Source organism: Electrona antarctica (genome assembly GCF_951216825.1).
Source record: "Electrona antarctica genome assembly, chromosome: 2".
Classification (NCBI taxonomy): domain Eukaryota; kingdom Metazoa; phylum Chordata; class Actinopteri; order Myctophiformes; family Myctophidae; genus Electrona; species Electrona antarctica.
This window is the reverse complement of record NC_136807.1, coordinates 44936001-44956457: the sequence shown is the minus strand read 5'-3', so window position 1 is coordinate 44956457 and position 20457 is coordinate 44936001. Positions and strand designations below refer to the sequence as shown.

At 45.9% G+C, this 20457-nt stretch overlaps 1 protein-coding gene across 6 annotated transcripts in view; it reads left to right on the top strand.

Moving 5' to 3' along the window:
• The window catches only part of ccdc30 (coiled-coil domain containing 30), a 41623-nt gene that overhangs the window by 9787 nt on the left and 11379 nt on the right, over window positions 1–20457 (top strand). For 3 of the 6 annotated variants that reach the window (XM_079513243.1, XM_079513240.1, XM_079513241.1), the window contains exons 7-21: window positions 350–427; window positions 1891–2050; window positions 2905–2976; window positions 4775–4890; window positions 5010–5140; window positions 5483–5675; window positions 7824–7916; window positions 10636–10761; window positions 11293–11430; window positions 13119–13297; window positions 14415–14718; window positions 17023–17145; window positions 17552–17722; window positions 18953–19162; window positions 20050–20207. In XM_079513243.1, coding sequence (XP_079369369.1) covers window positions 350–427; window positions 1891–2050; window positions 2905–2976; window positions 4775–4890; window positions 5010–5140; window positions 5483–5675; window positions 7824–7916; window positions 10636–10761; window positions 11293–11430; window positions 13119–13297; window positions 14415–14718; window positions 17023–17145; window positions 17552–17722; window positions 18953–19162; window positions 20050–20207 — 2252 coding nt within the window. The remainder of the gene's footprint in view (window positions 1–349; window positions 428–1890; window positions 2051–2904; window positions 2977–4774; window positions 4891–5009; window positions 5141–5482; window positions 5676–7823; window positions 7917–10635; window positions 10762–11292; window positions 11431–13118; window positions 13298–14414; window positions 14719–17022; window positions 17146–17551; window positions 17723–18952; window positions 19163–20049; window positions 20208–20457) is intronic. The other 3 variants (XM_079513242.1, XM_079513244.1, XM_079513245.1) reach the window with 3 other exon arrangements.

The window sequence follows — 20457 nt, the reverse complement described above, 5'->3', positions numbered from 1 at the left end:
CAGACCTGGGGCCGTTTCACTGTCGACTCATAATATCAACATGAGGAAACCACATTTCATGTGGAGCAATCATTATGAAACAGCCATTAGGTCAACAGTTATTTGACTGTCCAGTAACCCTAACGTTACAGGTTTGATAGCAGCAACAACAGCAAAAATGGCACATGTGCGTGCGTGCGTGCGTGCGTGCGTGCGTGCGTGCGTGCGTGCGTGCGTGCGTGCGTGCGTGCGTGCGTGCGTGCGTGCGTGCGTGCGTGCGTGCGTGCGTGTGCGCGTGTGCGTTAATGGTTTAAAGTTGTTAATCAACCAAATTGTGTCATGTTGTACAGCAGCCTATCTCTCTCCTCAGCAGTCTTCGTGTCAGAGTCCATGGAAGAAGCTGTTTGGTCCACGCAGGTCTGCTCAGAACAAACACAGTGGTGCCCCCGTATGTCCTCCACCATACAGCTATATCCAAACCACTAACACTGATGCCACCCGTTTGTGTGGCTTGTTTTGATGCATTTACTACTACCAGTCAATACACACTCAAACTGAGAAGGTCTTATTGATCCCGGTATGCCCCACTGTGATGTCTGTACCGCTACTGAACCACAGCACGTGTTTCACTAACAGATTTGTTAAATTGGGACATGGTAAATTGAATTAATGCATGATCAGGGTGAAATGTGAGGAATGGAAATCGTCTGCATGTTAATTGGCAAGAGCATGTCCATTGGCTGGTCCGTTGGCTGAATGTAATCCTTCTCTCAGGTGTATACCAAATGCTGGGCAATGGGAATGTGGTTTCTTCTCCCTCTCATTTTCCTAAATCTCCTTCTCCAGGCCCTCAGTGATGACGGCTCCGAGCCCCGGTAACGCATGTCTCTTAAATCAACACATTTAACCAGATGTGCCAACCACGTACAAGACTAACCACTTGAACCCCTAGAATCCCTATTCAGGGAGAAAATAGCAGATCTACAAGTTCACAATGATCTAAGATGGGCATATAAACAGACCTTTATTGATCCCGGTGAGGAAATTCAGCTGCCAAATGCAGTACAGAAAAAAACAGGGCAAACCAAGCCCCCAGAGCGGCTGGGAAAAGTTGAAGCCGCCCAACCCTACTGGCCAAAGCTGGAACTGCGGTGGTTGTAGCATGTAACGTGAGCAAAAGAGCACGCAGCTGGGGTTTAACCCATTTGGACCTGGTGTAACCTATATGTTGTTATACCTTTCATGCCGGGAGCCACCGTGTGTCTCATACACCTGTGTCTCATATAGCAGGGGTTCTCAACCCGTGGGTCGCGACCCCTCGGGGGGTCGCCAAATTATTTTAGGGGGTCCCCAAATTATAAAAATAAAAAATAAAAAAGGAGGTTTTTTAAATTTTATTTTCACGATTTTTCAAAAATAGCAGACCTACAAGCTCGTAGCGCGCCACTCGGTGGCGCGCTATGAGCTTGTAGATCTGCTATTTTTCAATAGCTAAATTATAACAATGCTTAAAACACCAAAAGGGGTTCCCGCCCAAAATGGTTTAAGGTTATTGTAGCAGTCAATTTATATTGGGGGTCGGGAGGGGGCGGGGCGGGGGTCCCGAGACGTTGCCAAAGCATTTCCGGGGGTCCCCGGCCAAAAACGTTGAGAACCCCTGTCATATAGCAACCAATGCTACGCCAGTGAGAAACTTGAAATGAATAGTGGGGGCGGGGCTGTCCGCTCTCTAGTTTATTACTCTATGGTAGCAACCAATAGATTCTGGATGCTAATAGCAGTCATAAATATACAAAAGATACAATAATTACAGAAAGGGGTAGCGGCAGCATACTGATACTTTGAAAGGAAAACGTTTTGTGAGCTTGTAGATCGTACGTAATGTACCCAACCTCTCCTATTCTCTGTCAGGTTCACAACGAGGAGGTGACCAGGGAGCGAGGGGAGCGCCAGAGGCTGGAGCGTGACCTGGAGGAGGCCTCTCGGAGGCTGGCCATGGCCCACCAGGACATCCGCAGGCTGAGCAATGAGCTGGACGCCGCCAGGAACAACAATGCTGTGATACTCAGTGGTACGTTTCGAAACCGGTCGGCGCATTCACATTTGTCACTTATTTTATTGATCGTCCGCACAGAATACAAAACTCTGATGCTGGCATTTAAAGCAACCAAAGGTATGGCTCCCCCATATCTTGCAAGCATGATTGAACCCTACAAACCCTCCCGAGCACTCAGATCAGCCAACGCAGGGAAGCTGGAAGTACCCTCACTAAAAACGCCGGGACAACGCTCCACACGTCCCAAACTCTTCTCCCTTCTGGCCCCAAAACTGTGGAACGCACTTCCCGTTGCAATCAGAATTGCAGCATCACTCCCGATCTTCCGCCGTAGTTTGAAAACCCACCTTTTCAGACTCCACCATGGCCCATAGCACTTACCCTTAGACAGCACTTTTTTAGACTTAGATAGCATTTGAAACAGACTTATAGCATGTCATGTAGACAGCACAATAACAGTACAGCATAGTATAATATATATGTATAGCTTATATGTATAGTGTCATATAGATATGTTCTAGTTACGTTCTTAGCTTAAGCATGTTTCTTGATAAATGCTGTTTATATATGTGATGTATTCCCATGCTTTTTGTTCTTGCTTAATTGTAAATCGCTCTGGATTAAGAGCGTCTGCTAAATGCCTAAATTGTAAATTGTAAATTGTAACAAAGCATACATGGGCAACTGGTGGCCCGGGGGCCTCTTGCGGCCCCCACCTTCACTTAAGGAGAGGAGATGAGTAGCGATAGCAGACCACTATAATGTGTACAGGTATATTAGCCTCTAAAGACATAAAATGGAATCCATCTGAAAGCTTTTAGTTCTCATAATCTCATTCTTAATAAATCATTTTGATTGCTAATCTTAAGGAGCTGACCTGGAGAGAACGGGCCAAGAGGTTGAAAACCTGAGGAAAGAAGTGGACAAACTGAAGCACTGTGGTGAGAGAGACTATGGGCTTCAATTTACAACCTGAGGGTAGGGAATTAACATCATCCTCCAGTCAAAAGATGATCACTGCTGGGTGTGGTTGGTAAGTTTGTGTTCGCCACTTTGATCTCAGTCATTAACACTCTTATCTCTTACCAACCTCTGCACCATGGGCGACAGGGCCTTCTGCCACGTAGCCCCATGTCTGTGGAACTCTCTCCCTATGCACCTGAGAGCACCACAGTCCACCGACTCTTTTAAGAATGGACTAAAGACCCACCTTTTTAAGAAAGCATTTCCTTAAACATGTTTTACCTAGTCGTTTAGCTTAGCCATGTTGGGTCCCATGATATTATTGATCGCGCTTCGTTATGCTTTTGATGTTGCTTACGCTTCTTTTTTTGCCATGCTTTGTAGCACTTTGAGATTCGTGAGAATGTAAAGCGCTTTATACATAAAATGCATTATTATTATTATTATCGCCCAGCGTCATTTGAAACCATTAAATCAATGCGCTCAGCGATTTGCAGCTTCAGAGCCCATTTCAAGGTGGCACGGCGCCATCTTGGTTAGTGCTAGATATAATAGCATGTAGCCAAAAGACCCAGAGGAGATCGACAACCAACGGATGTATGATTACTTCTAACGCGACTAGCGACGGGACCGCGATGGGCTGTCAAAAACACAATCTTTGGTTAGAATTGGAATCATTGATTTAGATTAAGCGTTATTCACGTTTTTAAGATTTTTGATCCTATCCATTCAAATGGAGGGGGAACACTTTGGATGACGTCCCAACCGGAAATTACATCAAATGTTGCCCAATAAACGCTCCCAGGCTGTAGACTCTTTTATGAAACGAGTAATGTTCCGTCTTTTGATTAATATCCGTCCTGGGCGTTGGCCGTAATTATTTAATAGGACGGAGACCTCAGTTTTGGCCGGCCAGAGTGTTAATTGGTGTATTCTAAGAATGTACTGTAGTTGATTCCGTCAATTTTAAATGTGGCATGCTATAGAAAAAGGAGAGACCATTGGGCTTACTTCAGACACACTGACATCAAGCCAAGGACACTGCATGGTTCAAATAGAATTTTTGCATAATTTTGTTACCTTAAAAAAGCAATACAAGGAAAACACAGACCGATTTCGACGGGCGCTGGTGTGGCTAGAAAGTATGTCAGGTTCCCTCCTGCTTGGGTGACATCATCTAAGTTTATTTTTGAGGGGAGCCCCCTCCGATGTGTGAACACAAACATTGGCTTGTGATTGGCTGATCACCCCATAGTGATGATTTGATTGGCTGAGCATAGTGTGCCGTGCCTAATGCCTCGGCCAACGCCAAACCACAACAGAAACAAAATCTGCTCTGCTTTTATAATTGTGTATGCATGTATTTTTGTGTATATGTGTATATTTATTTAATTTTTATTTTCTCTAGACTGTTTTTCCGACTATCCTTGGGATTGTGGGTGGGCGAGGGTGGGATAGGGGATTGAGTTTTATTTTTTATATTTTATTATGTCTGTTTAATACCTGCCCCTGGGCTTCTGTTATAAAAAACCTGAATAAAAAGATTTTGAAAAGAAGATGGAAGTGAGGGCAGAAGTGATTGGCACAAGTGTGCTTTTTTTTTTATTTTTTAGATGTAAGCATTGTAATGTCTTTCAGAATGTGCAGAATTGCATGCATGACTTTGTTCATTGAGGTAAGAAATGACCATGCAAAATCAGACAAAACTGCACCAAGTCACCTGTCCTGCTTATTGTTATATATTCAGAATTCTATGTTTGTTCTGTCTTGTCCCAGATATGGTGGAGCTGCAGAAAGCCAGAGAACGTAACGAGAGGCTGGACGCTGAGATCAGAGCTCTGAGAGAGAGGGTACGGACCTTGGACTCTGAAAAAAGAAATATCCAAGAGACGGTTAGCAGTTAATGCATCATTATTCCTAAATCAATCCAAACCTATAAAGTTAACATTATTTATGATAGTATTATTTCAGCAAATGCACTTTGGACTTTTTCCTCCCCCAATGCCTCCAGATGGCAAAGAATGGCCTAGACCAAGACCACGCAGTCAAAGACACGGTTAAAAAGGACAAGACTAGTGGTGATGAGGCTCACATCGACCTGACTGCCTCCTCAGCTGAAGACAAGGATGACATCCATAAACGGTATCAATACAAATACATTGATTTATTAGTAGTGAGACCATAGCCGATCTCCGATTTATGGAAAAGCTGATACTGTGCCTGATTACTTGGTGTGTTATCTGCCTAAAAATATATATTTTGAACTTGTGGCAGGGAACGCCATTAGACTGTGCATCTGCCCGGCAGCCAATGTGTTCATATCCTAAGGAATTCATATTGAATATTAGACACTGAAACAACCTCCTTGATCGAATGCAATCTCATTCAGTTGTGTTCCTAGTATGTCACCCGTCCGTTCTGACTTCTATATCTCCTACATGCCTCTGTCCTCCGGCCTCTCTGCCCTACCGTTTACGGGGACAGGTGCCGCGAGGCGAGGGAAGACGGCCTGGTGCAGCTGCGAGAGCTGCAGCGGCGGCTCCAGAGGCAGCGCATGGAGCAGGAGGAGCTGGTGGAGAGGAACGAGGAGCTGGAGTCCCTGCTGGGCGAGGCCCAGAACGCCAGCAAGGAGGACAGGCAGCGCCACGAGGGGGAGGTGGAGGGACTGCACAGGAGGGTGAGGAGAATGAGGGGGAGGTGGAGGGACTGCACAGGAGGGTGAGGAGAATAAGGGGGAGGTGGAGGGACTGCACAGGAGAATGAGGGGGAGGTGGAGGGACTGCACAGGAGAATGAGGGGGAGGTGGAGGGACTGCACAGGAGAATGAGGGGGAGGTGGATGGACTGCACAGGAGGGTGAGGAGAATGAGGGGGAGGTGGAGGGACTTCACAAGAGAATGAGGGGGAGGTGGAGGGACTGCACAGGAGGGGGAGGAGAATGAGGGGGAGGTGGAGGGACTGCCCAGGAGGGTGAGGAGAATGAGGGGGAGGTGGAGGGACTGCACAGGAGAATGAGGGGGAGGTGGAGGGACTGCACAGGAGAATGAGGGGGAGGTGGAGGGACTGCACAGGAGGGTGAGGAGAATGATGGGGAGGTGGAGGGACTGCACAGGAGGGTGAGGAGAATGAGGGGGAGGTGGAGGGACTGCACAGGAGGGTGAGGAGAATGAGGGGGAGGTGGAGGGACTGCACAGGAGGGTGAGGAGAATGAGGGGGAGGTAGAGGGACTGCACAGGAGAATGAGGGGGAGGTGGAAGGACTGCACAGGAGGGTGAGGAGAATGAGGGGGAGGTGGAGGGACTGCACAGGAGGGTGAGGAGAATGAGGGGGAGGTGGAGGGACTGCACAGGAGGGTGAGGAGAATGAGGGGGAGGTGGAGGGACTGCACAGGAGAATGAGGGGGAGGTGGAAGGACTGCACAGGAGGGTGAGGAGAATGAGGGGGAGGTGGAGGGACTGCACAGGAGGGTGAGGAGAATGAGGGGGAGGTGGAGGGACTGCACAGGAGGGTGAGGAGAATGAGGGGGAGGTGGAGGGACTGCACAGGAGGGTGAGGAGAATGAGGGGGAGGTGGAGGGACTGCACAGGAGGGTGAGGAGAATGAGGGGGAGGTGGAGGGACTGCACAGGAGGGTGAGGAGAATGAGGGGGAGGTGGAGGGACTGCACAGGAGGGTGAGGAGAATGAGGTGGAGGGACTGCACAGGAGGGTGAGGAGAATGAGGTGGAGGGACTGCACAGGAGGGGGAGGAGTGGAGCACTGCTAACATAACATCACTGAAGGTCACTGTGTGAGACATGTGAATACAATAATCAGAATCATGTTTGTCACATCGCAGTAAAAAAAAAAGTGGGTGAAATGTTGTTTTTGTGCATAGTTCCCATCGTGTTATTTTTTTTTTTAAAACAAAGAAAGGGAAGAAGGGGGGGGGGGGGGGGGGGTAGGAGATCAAGGCAAGAAAGAAACATTTGAAGCTCGTTACACTAAGAAACCGCACACTTGTAGGGTCTCTCTTAGCTAATTTACAAACGGCACAGCCATAGACTCTCTCTTATCTTATTTACAATACAACTAAGGGGTTTCCAGATATTTTCAAGCTTGTTTCACAAACGGCACAACCGTATCAAAGCAGTTTGATTTAGTATTGCTGAGTGTATCCTGAATGCCAGCTCCGACGAGCACACTTTTTTTAGTTTATTTATACAGGACTAGTATTACCAGAGAACCTTCAGTCCAGAAAATGTCCAACATGGCAGATTCAGATTACATTAAAATTAGTATTAGGCAATAATTCAAATTACAGGACAATCTCGGATTAAATTAATAAGAAATGGAGCTTTTAAGAAAGTGAGTCAAATAGATTGGTCATCATCAGTGCTTTTATCAGCAGGCAAAACATGACAAAGGGAAAAATAACTCTCTTTCAAATCCCATTAAAGGTAAATGGTGCATTTATATAGCACACACACATTCATACACCCATGGTGGAGGAAACAATGCAAGCCAGCCAAAGCACCAACCTGCACATCGGGAGCAATTGGAGGTTCAGCGTCTTGCTCAAGGTCACTTTGACACTAACTCTGGGGGAGCCTGGGGTCGAACTGGGAACCTGACAGTTCCCGTCCGGCCGCTCTAATGCTCTTAATGCTCTTAATGCTTGTGGAGAAAAGAACAACAAAGGCGTTGGTTTCTGAGAAGCTAATAAGCTTCTAGTCCTCGACTAGAATACCACTCTAATGATAATACAGTCTGAAACCAGGCTTTAAAGGATGTCTGGGAATGTTGGCTCTCTGTTGACTTGACTAATTATTCCGTGCTGTTCCTACAGATCAAAAGTCTGGAGGTAGAACTGAAGAAGCACGGTGTCCAGGACAAGATGCTGAAGGATGGAGGCAAAGAGACTGAGTCCTTATTACAACAGGTTAATTTCTTTCTTTTAACCACTTTAACCATTATTTTAAACTTTTGCTATTTTTGGAAAAATCATGAAAATGTGGAGCAAATGTTTGAATATATTTGAACGTTTTAACTCAAGTCTTTGCTTCTGGAGGGGTCCCTGAAACAACATATTTTCAGATGGAGGTCCGGTGGCCAAATACATATAATATTTGGGGCCTTGACATGAAATAGTTTGAGCACCACTGATATAGAAACATAGGTTTTTCAGAAAACTGTTTCAAATTTGTAGTATCGGCCTCAGTGCAGTGGAACTCTATAATTCCAAGTAACAGAACACGACCATATTTCTTCGTAAAAGATATGGAATTGTGGTGTCCTGCTGTTTTATAATTAACCACTTAACCCATATAAACTTGTTGACCTGGGGTCCTAGGGTCTATACTTGGGACCCTCCTTTTTCCCCTCTACACCAAATATCTTTGCCTATTGTGACGTGCCCAGAATAGACAGACACACCAGGGTTAAAGTGGTAAATGTGCTGACAAACCAACACAGGGAAACTACCACAAACTGCACTTAAACGTGATGTGGACCCAAAACGAAATCAAACAATAAAACGCTCATCACAATCCAGCTGCCATGTCTTTCCCTCTCTCTCTGTCCTCAGCTTCCTGACTCTCCAAGTAAAGGGAAGAATGTAAAAAAGGAATGTAATTCCTTAGGTGATTGTATTGTCACTATCTCAAAAAGGTTCTATATCAGTTAGAACTAGAAAAAGTGCCCTTCTGGGCACAGGTCTCCACCAGGAGGATAGGAGTGTGTGTGTGTGTGATGTTTGGCAAAATGTTTAGGAGCAATATAAACGTGTGTGTGTGTGTGTGTGTGTGTGTGTGTGTGTGTGTGTGTGTGTGTGTGTGTGTGTGTGTGTGTGTGTGTGTGTGTGTGTGTGTGTGTGTGTGTGTGTGTGTGTGTGTGTGTGTGTGTGTGTGTGTGTGTGTGTGTGTGTGTGTGTGTGTGTGTGTGTGTGTGTGTGTGTGTGTGTGTGTGTGTGTGTGTGTGTGTGTGTGTGTGTCGCGGCTTGGCCTGTTGTAGCGCCACCATGAGGCTGATTTTAAAACGGTCAAGTGGCATTTCTTCCAAAGCCTAGTGGGAATATGCATGCACAGTTTCACCACAATCGGACGCTGCGTTGAGTAGTTGTGGCGATTTGTAGAAAACGGGTACAAAGCGGGCTACTCCTGAAAAGGTTAGAAGCCAATCGTAGCCAATGAGGGTGGATTATGAGAAATCAAACAAACCCGTCTTGATCACATGACTATGGAGAGCATGTGTACCGATTTGCGTGAAATTTGGATAAAAACTGAAGGAGTAAAATTAGAAAATGTGTTTTACATATGTCGGCCTCCTGGTGGCGCTATAAAGAGCAGATGTGAAAAATTCCAGGCAAAGGTTTTTCCTTGGCCTCTAGGGAGTTGGCATACTCAAGTTATCCACAGATCCGTGCAGTTAGAGGTAAAAACACTTTTCGGCCAGTTATAGCGCCACCATGAGGCTGAGTTGAAAATGTTCATGTGGCATTTCTTCATCGGCCTAGTGTGAATGTGCGTGCACAATTTCACGGAAATCACACGATGTGTTCATGATTTGCAGCATTTTGTTTGAAACTGAGCACTCCTGCAAACTTTGGAAGCCAATCTTAGCCAATCAGGATGGAGTCTGAGAAATCTGAAAGACCCGTTTCATTGAATGGCTCTAGAGAGACTGTGTACCAATTTGCGTGATGTTTGGACAAAATATGTAGGTGTAATGTCCAAAAACTTGTTTTGCACAAAGCGGCCTCCTGGTGGCGCTATAACAGGCCGTTCTGGAAATTTTGGGGCAGAGGTTCATCGTTGGCATCCAGGGAGTGTGTGTGCAAAAGTTGGCATTGACCGGGTTAACGGTGCCGGAGATTAGCTGTTCACAGACGGACGGACGGACACACGGACACACGGACGGACGGAGTGCAAAACATACTCTCTCCCCATGCCTTCGGCCTGGTGGAGACAATTAATATGATTATTATGATAAATAAAACAGCAAACCGTGACAAAAAAATGTTTGCAGCATTGTAAACTGCGCTGTACTGGTAGTTATACTTAGCCTGGTGAAACCACTCCCCCTGCTGGACAACATTTGCATTCTGCCAGCAGGGAGAGTCTGGGAACTTTCAGGCAGAGATGATGTACTCCGGTCCAATTCTGGCCGGAGCGATATGCGGCTGTATGAGGCTGCTAGAGACAGGATCAACGCGAGACTTATGACATATGGAAGCGCTGCCACAGCGCAAATGTAAACTCAACCTAACAAGACTACAACTCGAAATGATTATTATTATGGAGATATCAAATGTTTGTCCCGCTGCTTCCGGGTTCATCGTTTCTGCTTGAGAGATCCCAGATGCAGGCAGGAGGAGGGAACTGGTGAACTCAATACTGCCGCAATCTGGAGGAGTCGGGTTAAGTTATACTGGCATTAAAACCAAGACCAAAATAGGGCTGAATGTAGAGCAAAACGACTCAAATCTGAACTGCTATTGCTGCCTGCATAACATTTCAGAGAAAACACTCAGCCACAAGTTATGTACAGTATGCACAAATAGAATTCTTGAAACTGACTCGCTTGTGTAATCTCATTTCACGACGTTATATGATCCACTTTTTGACCTCTGACTATGTTTTGTGACGTTTTGTGGGCAGCAGCTGAGAGGCGGTAACCAGGAGAGAGTGGCTCTGCTAGAGGCTCGCCTCACCGAGGAGAAAGACTGGAGGAAACAGCTGGAGGTGGACCTCAGTACTGCCCAGGCCGCCCTCAAAAAGGACAAAGAGGTGACACCATTTTGGTCCAGTTTTCCCACGTCTTTGTTTCTGTGCCACCAAAGCGAAAACAACAAAAAAATTCTTTTTTTTTTACACCAAAACACGCAGGCCTCAAGTTTGTTTCTGCAAAACGCCCGATCTGCAGAAGAGTAGACACCACCTGATAATGTGAATTCACACGACCGGGATGGTTTTCCAGGCTATTGTTGTTAGTGCCTGTGCGGAGCTCTGAGAAAACACTGAGCTTGGTTGTTATTGCCCAAGTGCATCATCGAAACTAGAGGTCATTAAGTAAGATGGACCAATAAAATAGAACTTTATTGATCCCTGGAGCGAACTTCAGCTGTGAGTAGTTTTCAACACTGAAAATAGAATTGCTACCCAACAACATAAAATTACAGATAAATCACTGCTGGACTTGTCTACTTTCTATGATGGCGTGTTATGCGTCAAGGTGTGTATACCTATTAGGCTCTGAAGAACACAGATTTGCTGTTTGGTTATAATTCACACATTTCCTTATTCTCCTACTTACCTCAGGCCTTGCAGATCGGTGAGAGAGAGCTGAAGAAGCTGAGGATTGAGGTCAACGGCCTTCAGACTTCATGTCAACAAGGGAAAACCCTCATCAAAAGTCTCACACAAGTTAAGGGAGAAAAGGCAATTCTTGAGGAAAAGGTTGGTTAAATTAGCTTTTCTTAAGCTGCTTTTCTTGTAAAGGTGCTATTTTTGCCTATTTTGGATACTAGTAAACCTCAATTAAGCAATATTACACGAGAGGGGGTGGTTTAACGTCATTAATGCACGACCTTGGACCTTGGCAAATGGGAACAACATTAGTGGCCAGTTCTCCAAAAGCATCTGATGGTATGCAGATAACATGCTATTTTTCATGAAACTGTCTAGTGTACATCACCCAGCAGATGGTGATTGATTCCCCATGATTTTACATGTGAAACTAGTAAACCTTTTGCAGTCATGTTTCCGGAAAAAGTAGTAGTTTTTTGTTAACACAAACAATGGCTGTACCTTTCTTTATTTATGTACTCTGTGTGTACGGTTTTGCATTGATTATCATCATATAGGACTAGCCATAAAGAGTCCTAACATTGTTTTTTGGGGATGGGGGTATTTTTGCCTTTATTGATAGATGTACAGTAGGCTGACAGAAAACGGGGAGAGAGAGAGGGGTGGGGGGGGGGGGGGGGGGGGGGGTGCAGGGTGATGGTGAGAAGGCAGCCAAGGTCGTTGGGATCAGGACTGGAACCCGCGACACGCTGTCGGGCTAGATTACCCGCCTTGGTGCCAGGACCACTACGCCGGCCCGGCTCGAGTCCAACATTTCTTACATTGCCTGAAGTTCATTGTAACCAATGGCGGCGTGGGTCGGCTTGTAGATGGCTGCCTTGACCGCATCACAGTAAATGCCCCGAGATGCATACAGCAAACAGATTAGCCACATTTATACTTGGATGTGGATATAAGATGGCCGATATGACGCTGGGCCATAAGGTGGTCCAACCTTAATATAGTTGTTTGGTTTTCTTTTTTTAAACTAACATTTTTATTCCACGATTTGGGCGACTGTGGCTCAAGATGTAGAGCAGGTCGTCCAATGATCCATGGGTCGGCGGTTCGAATCCCGGCTCCTCCTGGCTACATGTCGAAGTGTCCTTGGGCAAGACACTGAACCCCAAATTGCTCCCGATGTGCTGGTTGGTACCTTGCATGGCTTCCGCCGCAATCGGTGTATGAATGTGTGTGTGAATGGGTGAATGTAATGCACAATCTATGTAAAGCGCCTTGGATAAAGGCGCTATATAAATGCACCATTTACCATTTTACCATTTACGATTTTGTAACCCATTTTTCACCCCTTGTGTCAATTATCTAATGTGAACGTGGGCTCTACACACCCTCCGCTAACCTGGGGAGAGCAATGGACTTGAACTCATGCTTCCTTCATGCATGAGTGTCCAAGTCGCTCCTTTACACCTGACAGGGGGGAGTTTCCCTGGTTGAACGTAGCGTGTGGAAGGAACACGTTATTCCAACCAGTTCCTTTCCCCTCCATCAGGCGCCCCGGCTGGCCAGGGGGAGGCAGTTTAGAGAGACCAGGATTACTGCATGTTTTTGTGAGGGTACCTACCCTAGGGGACACGGGGAGAACATGCAAACTCTACACAGAAAGGTTTTCTTTGAATAAGGCTCTGACGAGGGCAGTGATTTCCAGCGTAAAGCACCCTACTGCAATAATTAGTTAATTCCTCAATGTGGGATATTTCTTTGTCAGTTGCCCCTGATTCTCCCCTATACTGTATATATGTCACTCTACCGTTCATTCTCTCTCTCTCTCTGTTTTTCAGGTGGCCCAGTTGGAGCGCGCCCAGGGCCGACTGCAGGGCGAGTTAGCGTGTCAGAAGGACAGTGGCCGGGCACACGAGGACCTGCAGGAGAGCAGGCTGCGGGTGGAGCATCTCCAACAGCAGGCTGATAGGCTGAGTGCTGAGCTCACCAGCCTCCAGTCAGAACACAACACACTGAGGTCGCTAATAGGTTTTGTTCCTACATGAAGTCTAGGGATGTCCCAATCACGTTTTTCTTTGCCCCCGATCCGATTCCGATCATTTGATTTTGAGTATCTGCCGATACAGATTTTTCCCGATCCAATATATTTCCACACTCACTCCAGAGCGGGCAGAAACCTCTTATCTCCATATTCTAACATCTTTTATGTAATTAATGCCCTACTTTGTCATTCTATGTCACACAAAAGTAGCAAAAATAGATGAACTTCTAGAAGCTCGAAACGCAATACAGTGCGACACGCTTTTGAAATTGTAGATCGGCTATTTTTTTGCCATTTTTAATGTTAGTTAGTTAGTTAGTTTCATTTATTGTCCACGTGTAGAAATTTGTCTTCGGTCTCAACAGTAAAAAACAAACAGCAACAACACTTAACACAATTATTTTCCCATGGCAAAAGAAATTGTAATCCTGAATGATGTTTTTGCTATATTTGAATTGGAATCCTGAAAAGTAAAAATGTTATATATCAAATGCATTTAGTTATACTTATGTTAACGTTTTTAACTTAAATGCAAATATATTGGACATAGAAAAGACAATTTTAATACTAGTCTTGAAGCTACTAATATAGACTGAAGTAATTAAAGTGGGTCATGTTTGGAATTGTAACCTTATTAAGTGATTAAGTGAAGGAGGTGGGGGCTGCATATGGGATATATGGGATATGTGGGTTGAAATGAGTGTAAGGGGAAACCCAGTAGCCAAGTATAAAAATAAATTGCAGCTTCAAAGGTTGTGTTAATTGACCATGTAGAATAATCTGCCATTGCCGAAGGTTGCTTATTTCTCAGCCAAATTATTAAACAGAATTTGGAACACATTCCGTATGTAAACATACTCGATGCATTTAGTCCTAAGTAGTCTACACTTTCGTTACTGATTTCTTGCAATCCAACACTTAAGCCTGTATATTTCGTCGCATGACAAAAATTGCTGATCTGTAACTATGTAGATCATCTGTTATTTTTTGCAATTTTTAGGAAAAAAAGGTACGAGAGAATTCCAGGTTCTAAATCTATCTGCCATGCTTGTTTCAACACATCTACACACATGCACGCCTGTGGGCCTCGTAGGGATGAATTGGCTGCCGAGCGGCTGCAGAGCAGCGAACTGCAGACCCAGCTGAGCTCCAGGGTGCAGGAGAAGCTGGCGGTGGAGGCGGACAGGGACCGCTTGGGCCTGGAGGCGCAGCACCACCGGGATCAGCTCCAGGAGAGGGACCGCTTGGGCCTGGAGGCGCAGCACCTCCGCGATCAGCTCCAGCGTCAGCAGGAGCTCCTCTCGTCCAGACAAGAGAAGGAGCCAGAGCCACACAGAGCTCCCACGGAGTGTAGTCCTAGTCCAGGGGGGAAGACTGTGGATGAGGGCCAAGATCAGGTACCTGGATGGCATAGATTTAACCTCTCAAACCCTATACTTTTTAAATATTTGTTTAGACTACTAAACGTGACATCATGTGGCAGCCAAGTCTATGGACTTTTTAAACACTTTTTTGCCAGGGAGTGCCAAGCACATGAGGCCGATTTTACTCAGAAAAGCCCCGCCTTCCATTTCCCCCAAACACCGGGAGGTGAAATCTTCCATTACTACAGTACCTCACGCTCTCTTTAGAAGCGTTAATATTCTAAACGAGATGCATGATGAAGTCAAAACATTAGAGTACTAAACCTGACGTCATGTGCTAATGTTTGTTTAGAGTACGAAGTTTGTTTAAAGGAGTGAGGTGCCCCTCACATCACACAAGTGTGATTTTTCTTTTTCTGAAAGCTCACCCATTAACACTAGCGCGTCGGAGCGGTCTGGCTGACCGATTTTGAAATTTTTAAGTGGATTTTCTTTGCCCATGAAGTCCTGAGAAAGTTCCCCTTGCATGACTTTTTCTAAATGTTCGATTCAAACCATCTCTGTTTTTTTTTTTCATCTGAAACGTTTAAGAAATATGATTTTAGTCATAATTCTACTACTGAGTCTGCTCTTTTTCGGTCCGTGGGACCGCTCTTAGACTCCTCACCCTTTCTCCCCCGCAAGCAGTGAAGTTCACACCTGGAGACGGGCATTGTTCAAGCTAATGTGTCATTTGCATTTCAACTACTTCCACATGTATAGGCAAACTTACATTACGAATATACTCACAGCATAGACTAAATGTTGTTTAAGGCATACTAAGAATAGAACGCTAGGGTTTGTGTGATTAAATTCTCATAATACAGTATGCCAAAATGTATTGGAATGGATAGACAGTGTCCCTCTGTTTTGGACATTTTCTGCTTTGCTCTACATTCTTTTTTTAACGGTATACTGAGCTGAAATAAGCATACACCTATATCCTAAAATGTGTCTGCAGAGACGCTGTATTTATTATTTTTGAAGGTTTCTGTGTACCTGCTGTGTTCTGTGTGACGCCAATGATAGTTTACCACGTCTGCAGCCTAAACCACTGCATGCTGCATCTCATGGCATTCAAACAAGCTACAGTAGCTAGACTAGAGGGAGCTAATGCTTAAAAATGTACCCAGTAAAAGCAAAGCAAAGTTACTATATTTACCCAGGGTAACTGGACTAAGCATCAGATACTTGTTTACAGCCAGGCCCTGCTCATAGAACATTTCATGGTAGTGGTTCAATGCCTTGCTCAAGGGCACTTCAGCGGTGGTAATTTTAACGTGCCGGTCCGGGGATACGAACTGGCGACCTTCCGCAAACCGATCGGCCACCGCTGCCAAAAATCTACGGTATAATTCCAAAATATGAGGAGCGGGCCTTTGCCTATTGGCTGGAATAGAAGGGATGGGTTGGGATAATGTGTATTTTGTAGATTTTTTATTTTATAATTATTATGCCTGTTGGTTTAAATTGTACACGCATAGAAGCAAGAACCTAATGTCTAGTAATGGACATTCATATATTGCATGCTAATTAAGCACTTAACACCAATACCTCTTGAATCTGTTAAGCCCTGGCCTATTTAATATAGCTGATCTAGATTAGCCGATCTACAAGCTCACAATGAGCTTCTAGATTCTAGAAGCTCATTGTGAGCTTGTAGATCGGCTAATTTTGCCTATAGTGGCATGCTCCAAATTGGGATGCCAGATTGACAGTGGTCAATATGTGTGTAGTTATAAATATTAGAACAGTGGTATTCAACCAGTGGTCTGGGGACGACCAGTGGTCCTTGAGGGGGTTCCAGGTGGTCCCCCAGCTAAATGATGGGGCGTTGGTAACCAAATGGACCCTGTTATTAGATCTTTAACTCTTGAGAGCGTGAAATGAAATTTTGAATTTTATGCTATCAAGAGTTCATTCCCTGAATAAGGCAACTTGTTGCCGAAACGTTGGAAAAATAAAGATTTTGATGGCATCGTGACTATGAGCTGTGCGGCCTCTCTCCTTTCTCTCTCATGCTATCAAGAGTAAAATTATTGTTAAACGTCTGCATTACTTAATTTACACGAAGTCAACACGTTTGCCTGTTATCTTTCCTATGGTACCAACATCATTCAATACAGGACGAAATCTTATCCATACGACAACAAAATTCTTTCGTTTTGGGTCTTAGAAGCTAAAGGTCATCAAATGGTGTACGACGTGGCTCAAATGTCGAATAAATAATGGGCCTTGATGTGAAAAGGGTTGAAAACCACTGTGTATTAGAACATGTCTGTTGTGTTCCGTTCCTAGATATCGGTTGCGAAGCGGGAACTGAGTGGTCTTCAGGTCACCCTGGATGAGGAGAGGCAGCTGGCCTCTCAGCACCAGCTAGCCCTGCAGGCCCAGGTCTACGAAGCCCAGGCACACACCAAGGTCAGTACATCTACTTATATGAGTCATATATACTGTTATGTAATCAATACCTCAAAACGGCTTCCAGTCAACACCAAGCACAGCTGTTTCCTACATGTTATTATGGCCTAATCTAATGTACCGTATGTACAGATCTTTGCTGCACATTTCTTTGAGGTGATTTATACTGCCAAAATAGCCAATGGGGCAGGCGTTGTGAGCTTGTAGATCTGATGTTTTCGGCACACCTCACACCAACTAAGTATAAATCAGGCTATAGTTGATGTTGGACCTTGGGTGTCTAGAACCATGTGCTTTTTCTGCATTCATCTACATTGCGGTAAGGGCACTGTGTAGATTCTACTGCACATGCTCTTCTTCCTTTGCGAACGATCTCTCGTCGTGTCTCTCTCTCTCGCTCTATAAGTCCCAGAACTGTGTGCTGGTCCAGAAGGCTGAGGAGCTGAAGCAGCTGAAGCAGGACCTGCTGAGGGCCCAGAGCCTGTTCACCTCCGCAGAGAGAGAGCTGCGCTACGAGAGGGAGAAGAACCTGGACCTGAAGAGACACAACGCTCTGCTGGACCAGGAGAAGCTCAAGGTTAGAAATGGATTCACACACAGCAGACCTTAGTGAAAATGGTTGAAGGTGTTTATTGTCCCATAGTATTCACATGAAATACAGTTGGGTAGCAGCAGAGGCAGCACTGGACAACAACATTTGAATAAGATAAGACATGATAGAATAATAGTAGTATGATATACTATAAATTATTATAAAAATCTTTTTTAAATTTTTTGGATAGTATAAATTCTATGTATAAATGGCACTGCATGTGACTTTAGCATTGTGCCATTAATGAATCGACACGCTCTGAGAGATAATTGGCCTTGGATAAATGTCTTCAGTATTACCGTAGGTTCAACCAGCATTTAAGCAATATACACAAGATTGGATTGTACTGCATAATAGTGTGTAGAAGTTTAGAGATAAGGGGTAAGGCGGCACGCAAGATAGGGCCCTTAGTGTACTCTGACACACCAGTATCATGGTGAGTGCTTCCCCTCCCCAGCTGTGTGAGGAGCTGAAACAGTATCATGGTGATGTGCTTCCCCTCCCCAGCTGTGTGAGGAGCTGAAACAGTATCATGGTGATGTGCTTCCCCTCCCCAGCTGTGTGAGGAGCTGAAACAGTATCATGGTGATGTGCTTCCCCTCCCCAGCTGTGTGAGGAGCTGAAACAGTATCATGGTGATGTGCTTCCCCTCCCCAGCTGTGTGAGGAGCTGAAACAGTATCATGGTGATGTGCTTCCCCTCCCCAGCTGTGTGAGGAGCTGAAACAGTATCATGGTGCTGTGCTTCCCCTCCCCAGGCTGTGTGAGGAGCTGAAACAGTATCATGGTGGCTGTGCTTCCCCTCCCCAGCTGTGTGTGGAGCTGAAACAGTATCATGGTGATGTGCTTCCCCTCCCCAGCTGTGTGTGGAGCTGAAACAGTATCATGGTGCTGTGCTTCCCCTCCCCAGGCTGTGTGAGGAGCTGAAACAGTATCATGGTGATGTGCTTCCCCTCCCCAGCTGTGTGAGGAGCTGAAACAGTATCATGGTGATGTGCTTCCCCTCCCCAGCTGTGTGTGGAGGAGCTGAAACAGTATCATGGTGATGTGCTTCCCCTCCCCAGCTGTGTGAGGAGCTGAAACAGTATCATGGTTGTTGTGCTTCCCCTCCCCAGCTGTGTGCGGAGCTGAAACAGTATCATGGTGCTGTGCTTCCCCTCCCCAGCTGTGTGAGGAGCTGAAACAGTATCATGGTGGTTGTGCTTCCCCTCCCCAGCTGTGTGCGGAGCTGAAACAGGCCCAGACCAAGCTGGTCCAGACGGAGCAGAACATCCACGGCAAGACGAGCGAGATGGAGCGTCAGCAGCACAGGATCAGGGAGCTGGAGCTGGAGCTGGCACGCAGCACCTCGAGCCGCAACGCCACCACCAGCCTGCAGGAGGAGCTGCAGGCAGAGAGGGCGCGTCTCATCGCAGCTGACAAAAAGGTTACGATTTTGGCTTTGCAGCCCCTGGAGTCCTGTAAAGCATGCTTTTTGTCAAGAAAATCACCAGACAGCATCAGCCTTTTTGTCAAAAGTGTTCTGTCATACAGTTTCAAGTATTGTTCCTAATACAACATGCTCCATACATAGGCCTTTTCACACGGGTAGCGACTGACGCGGATAGTAATTCATTTTCAATGAGAGGCGTGCGTTTATTTTAGACACGCAGAGAAGTTGAGGGGCAACAACGCAAGCGTATTTTCATGAGTGCAGTCCTGTGAAATTGTCGCGTGTGTGCTTGTTTCATGCACATGCCCGCAACTGACTAGACGTGGATTGTGTTGAGCTTTTTGAGGGGCGCCAGCCCCTCCTATGCCCAGCTTTCCGGGTTTGTGTGGCTGATCGCCCCATAGCGATGATTTGACTGGCTGAGCAGTACATTTTGAAGCAAAAATGAGGGCAGAAAAGTGAAGACGGAAAATTGAGGACGCAAATTGTGATTGGCCAGAATGAGATGATGTATGATGATATGAGCGCCCTTCACTTCACACGGGTGTGATTTTTTTTAATTTTATTTTTTCGCTACGAGAGTTGCGCGCCTCATGAGCAGACCTGTCGTTGATCCAGTCGACAACTACCCGTCTGAAAAGACCTATACACTGAGCAGCTTTTGTGTAATGATTAAGTGAGCTCGTTGAAGAATCTGTCCTCCTACTAATATGACTGATGACTGATGTAGAGGTCAATTCATATCTAAAAGTCCCACAAGCGAACATCAATTTGGTTGCAGACAGAGTTTAAATGAAAGACAACAATAAAGGGGAGAGATGGACCGAAGTGAATTCCACGGTGCTGCCCCCCCCCCCCCCCCCCCCCCCCCCATGTGACAGGTGCTGGACATTCAGCAGCAGCTAAAGGCTGCTCAACACCAGCTGCGTATGGAGGAGGCTCGGGCCGGCGAGAACAACCGCCTTGAGAGGGACAGCAGGGACCTCTCTGACACTCTGTCAGCCCTGAGAGCTAAACAACAGGAGGAGCACATCACCAGGTCTCAACAACACGTCTCCTCACATCATAGTCTCTGTGCTCATCCATTGGGCTTCTCTCCTTTCTCTTTTCATAATCTTAAGATAGCTAGTAGCTACACTAAACAGATGCATATAGGACGAGTTGTACTTGTGATTGCTAAGTGACTGGCACCCCTCTCAGCTCCCCGGCCCTCTCAGCTGGAGGCCCGGGGTGCATTATTGGTTAGACATACTAACAATCCAACAGGCATTAGTCCGACAACACCATCG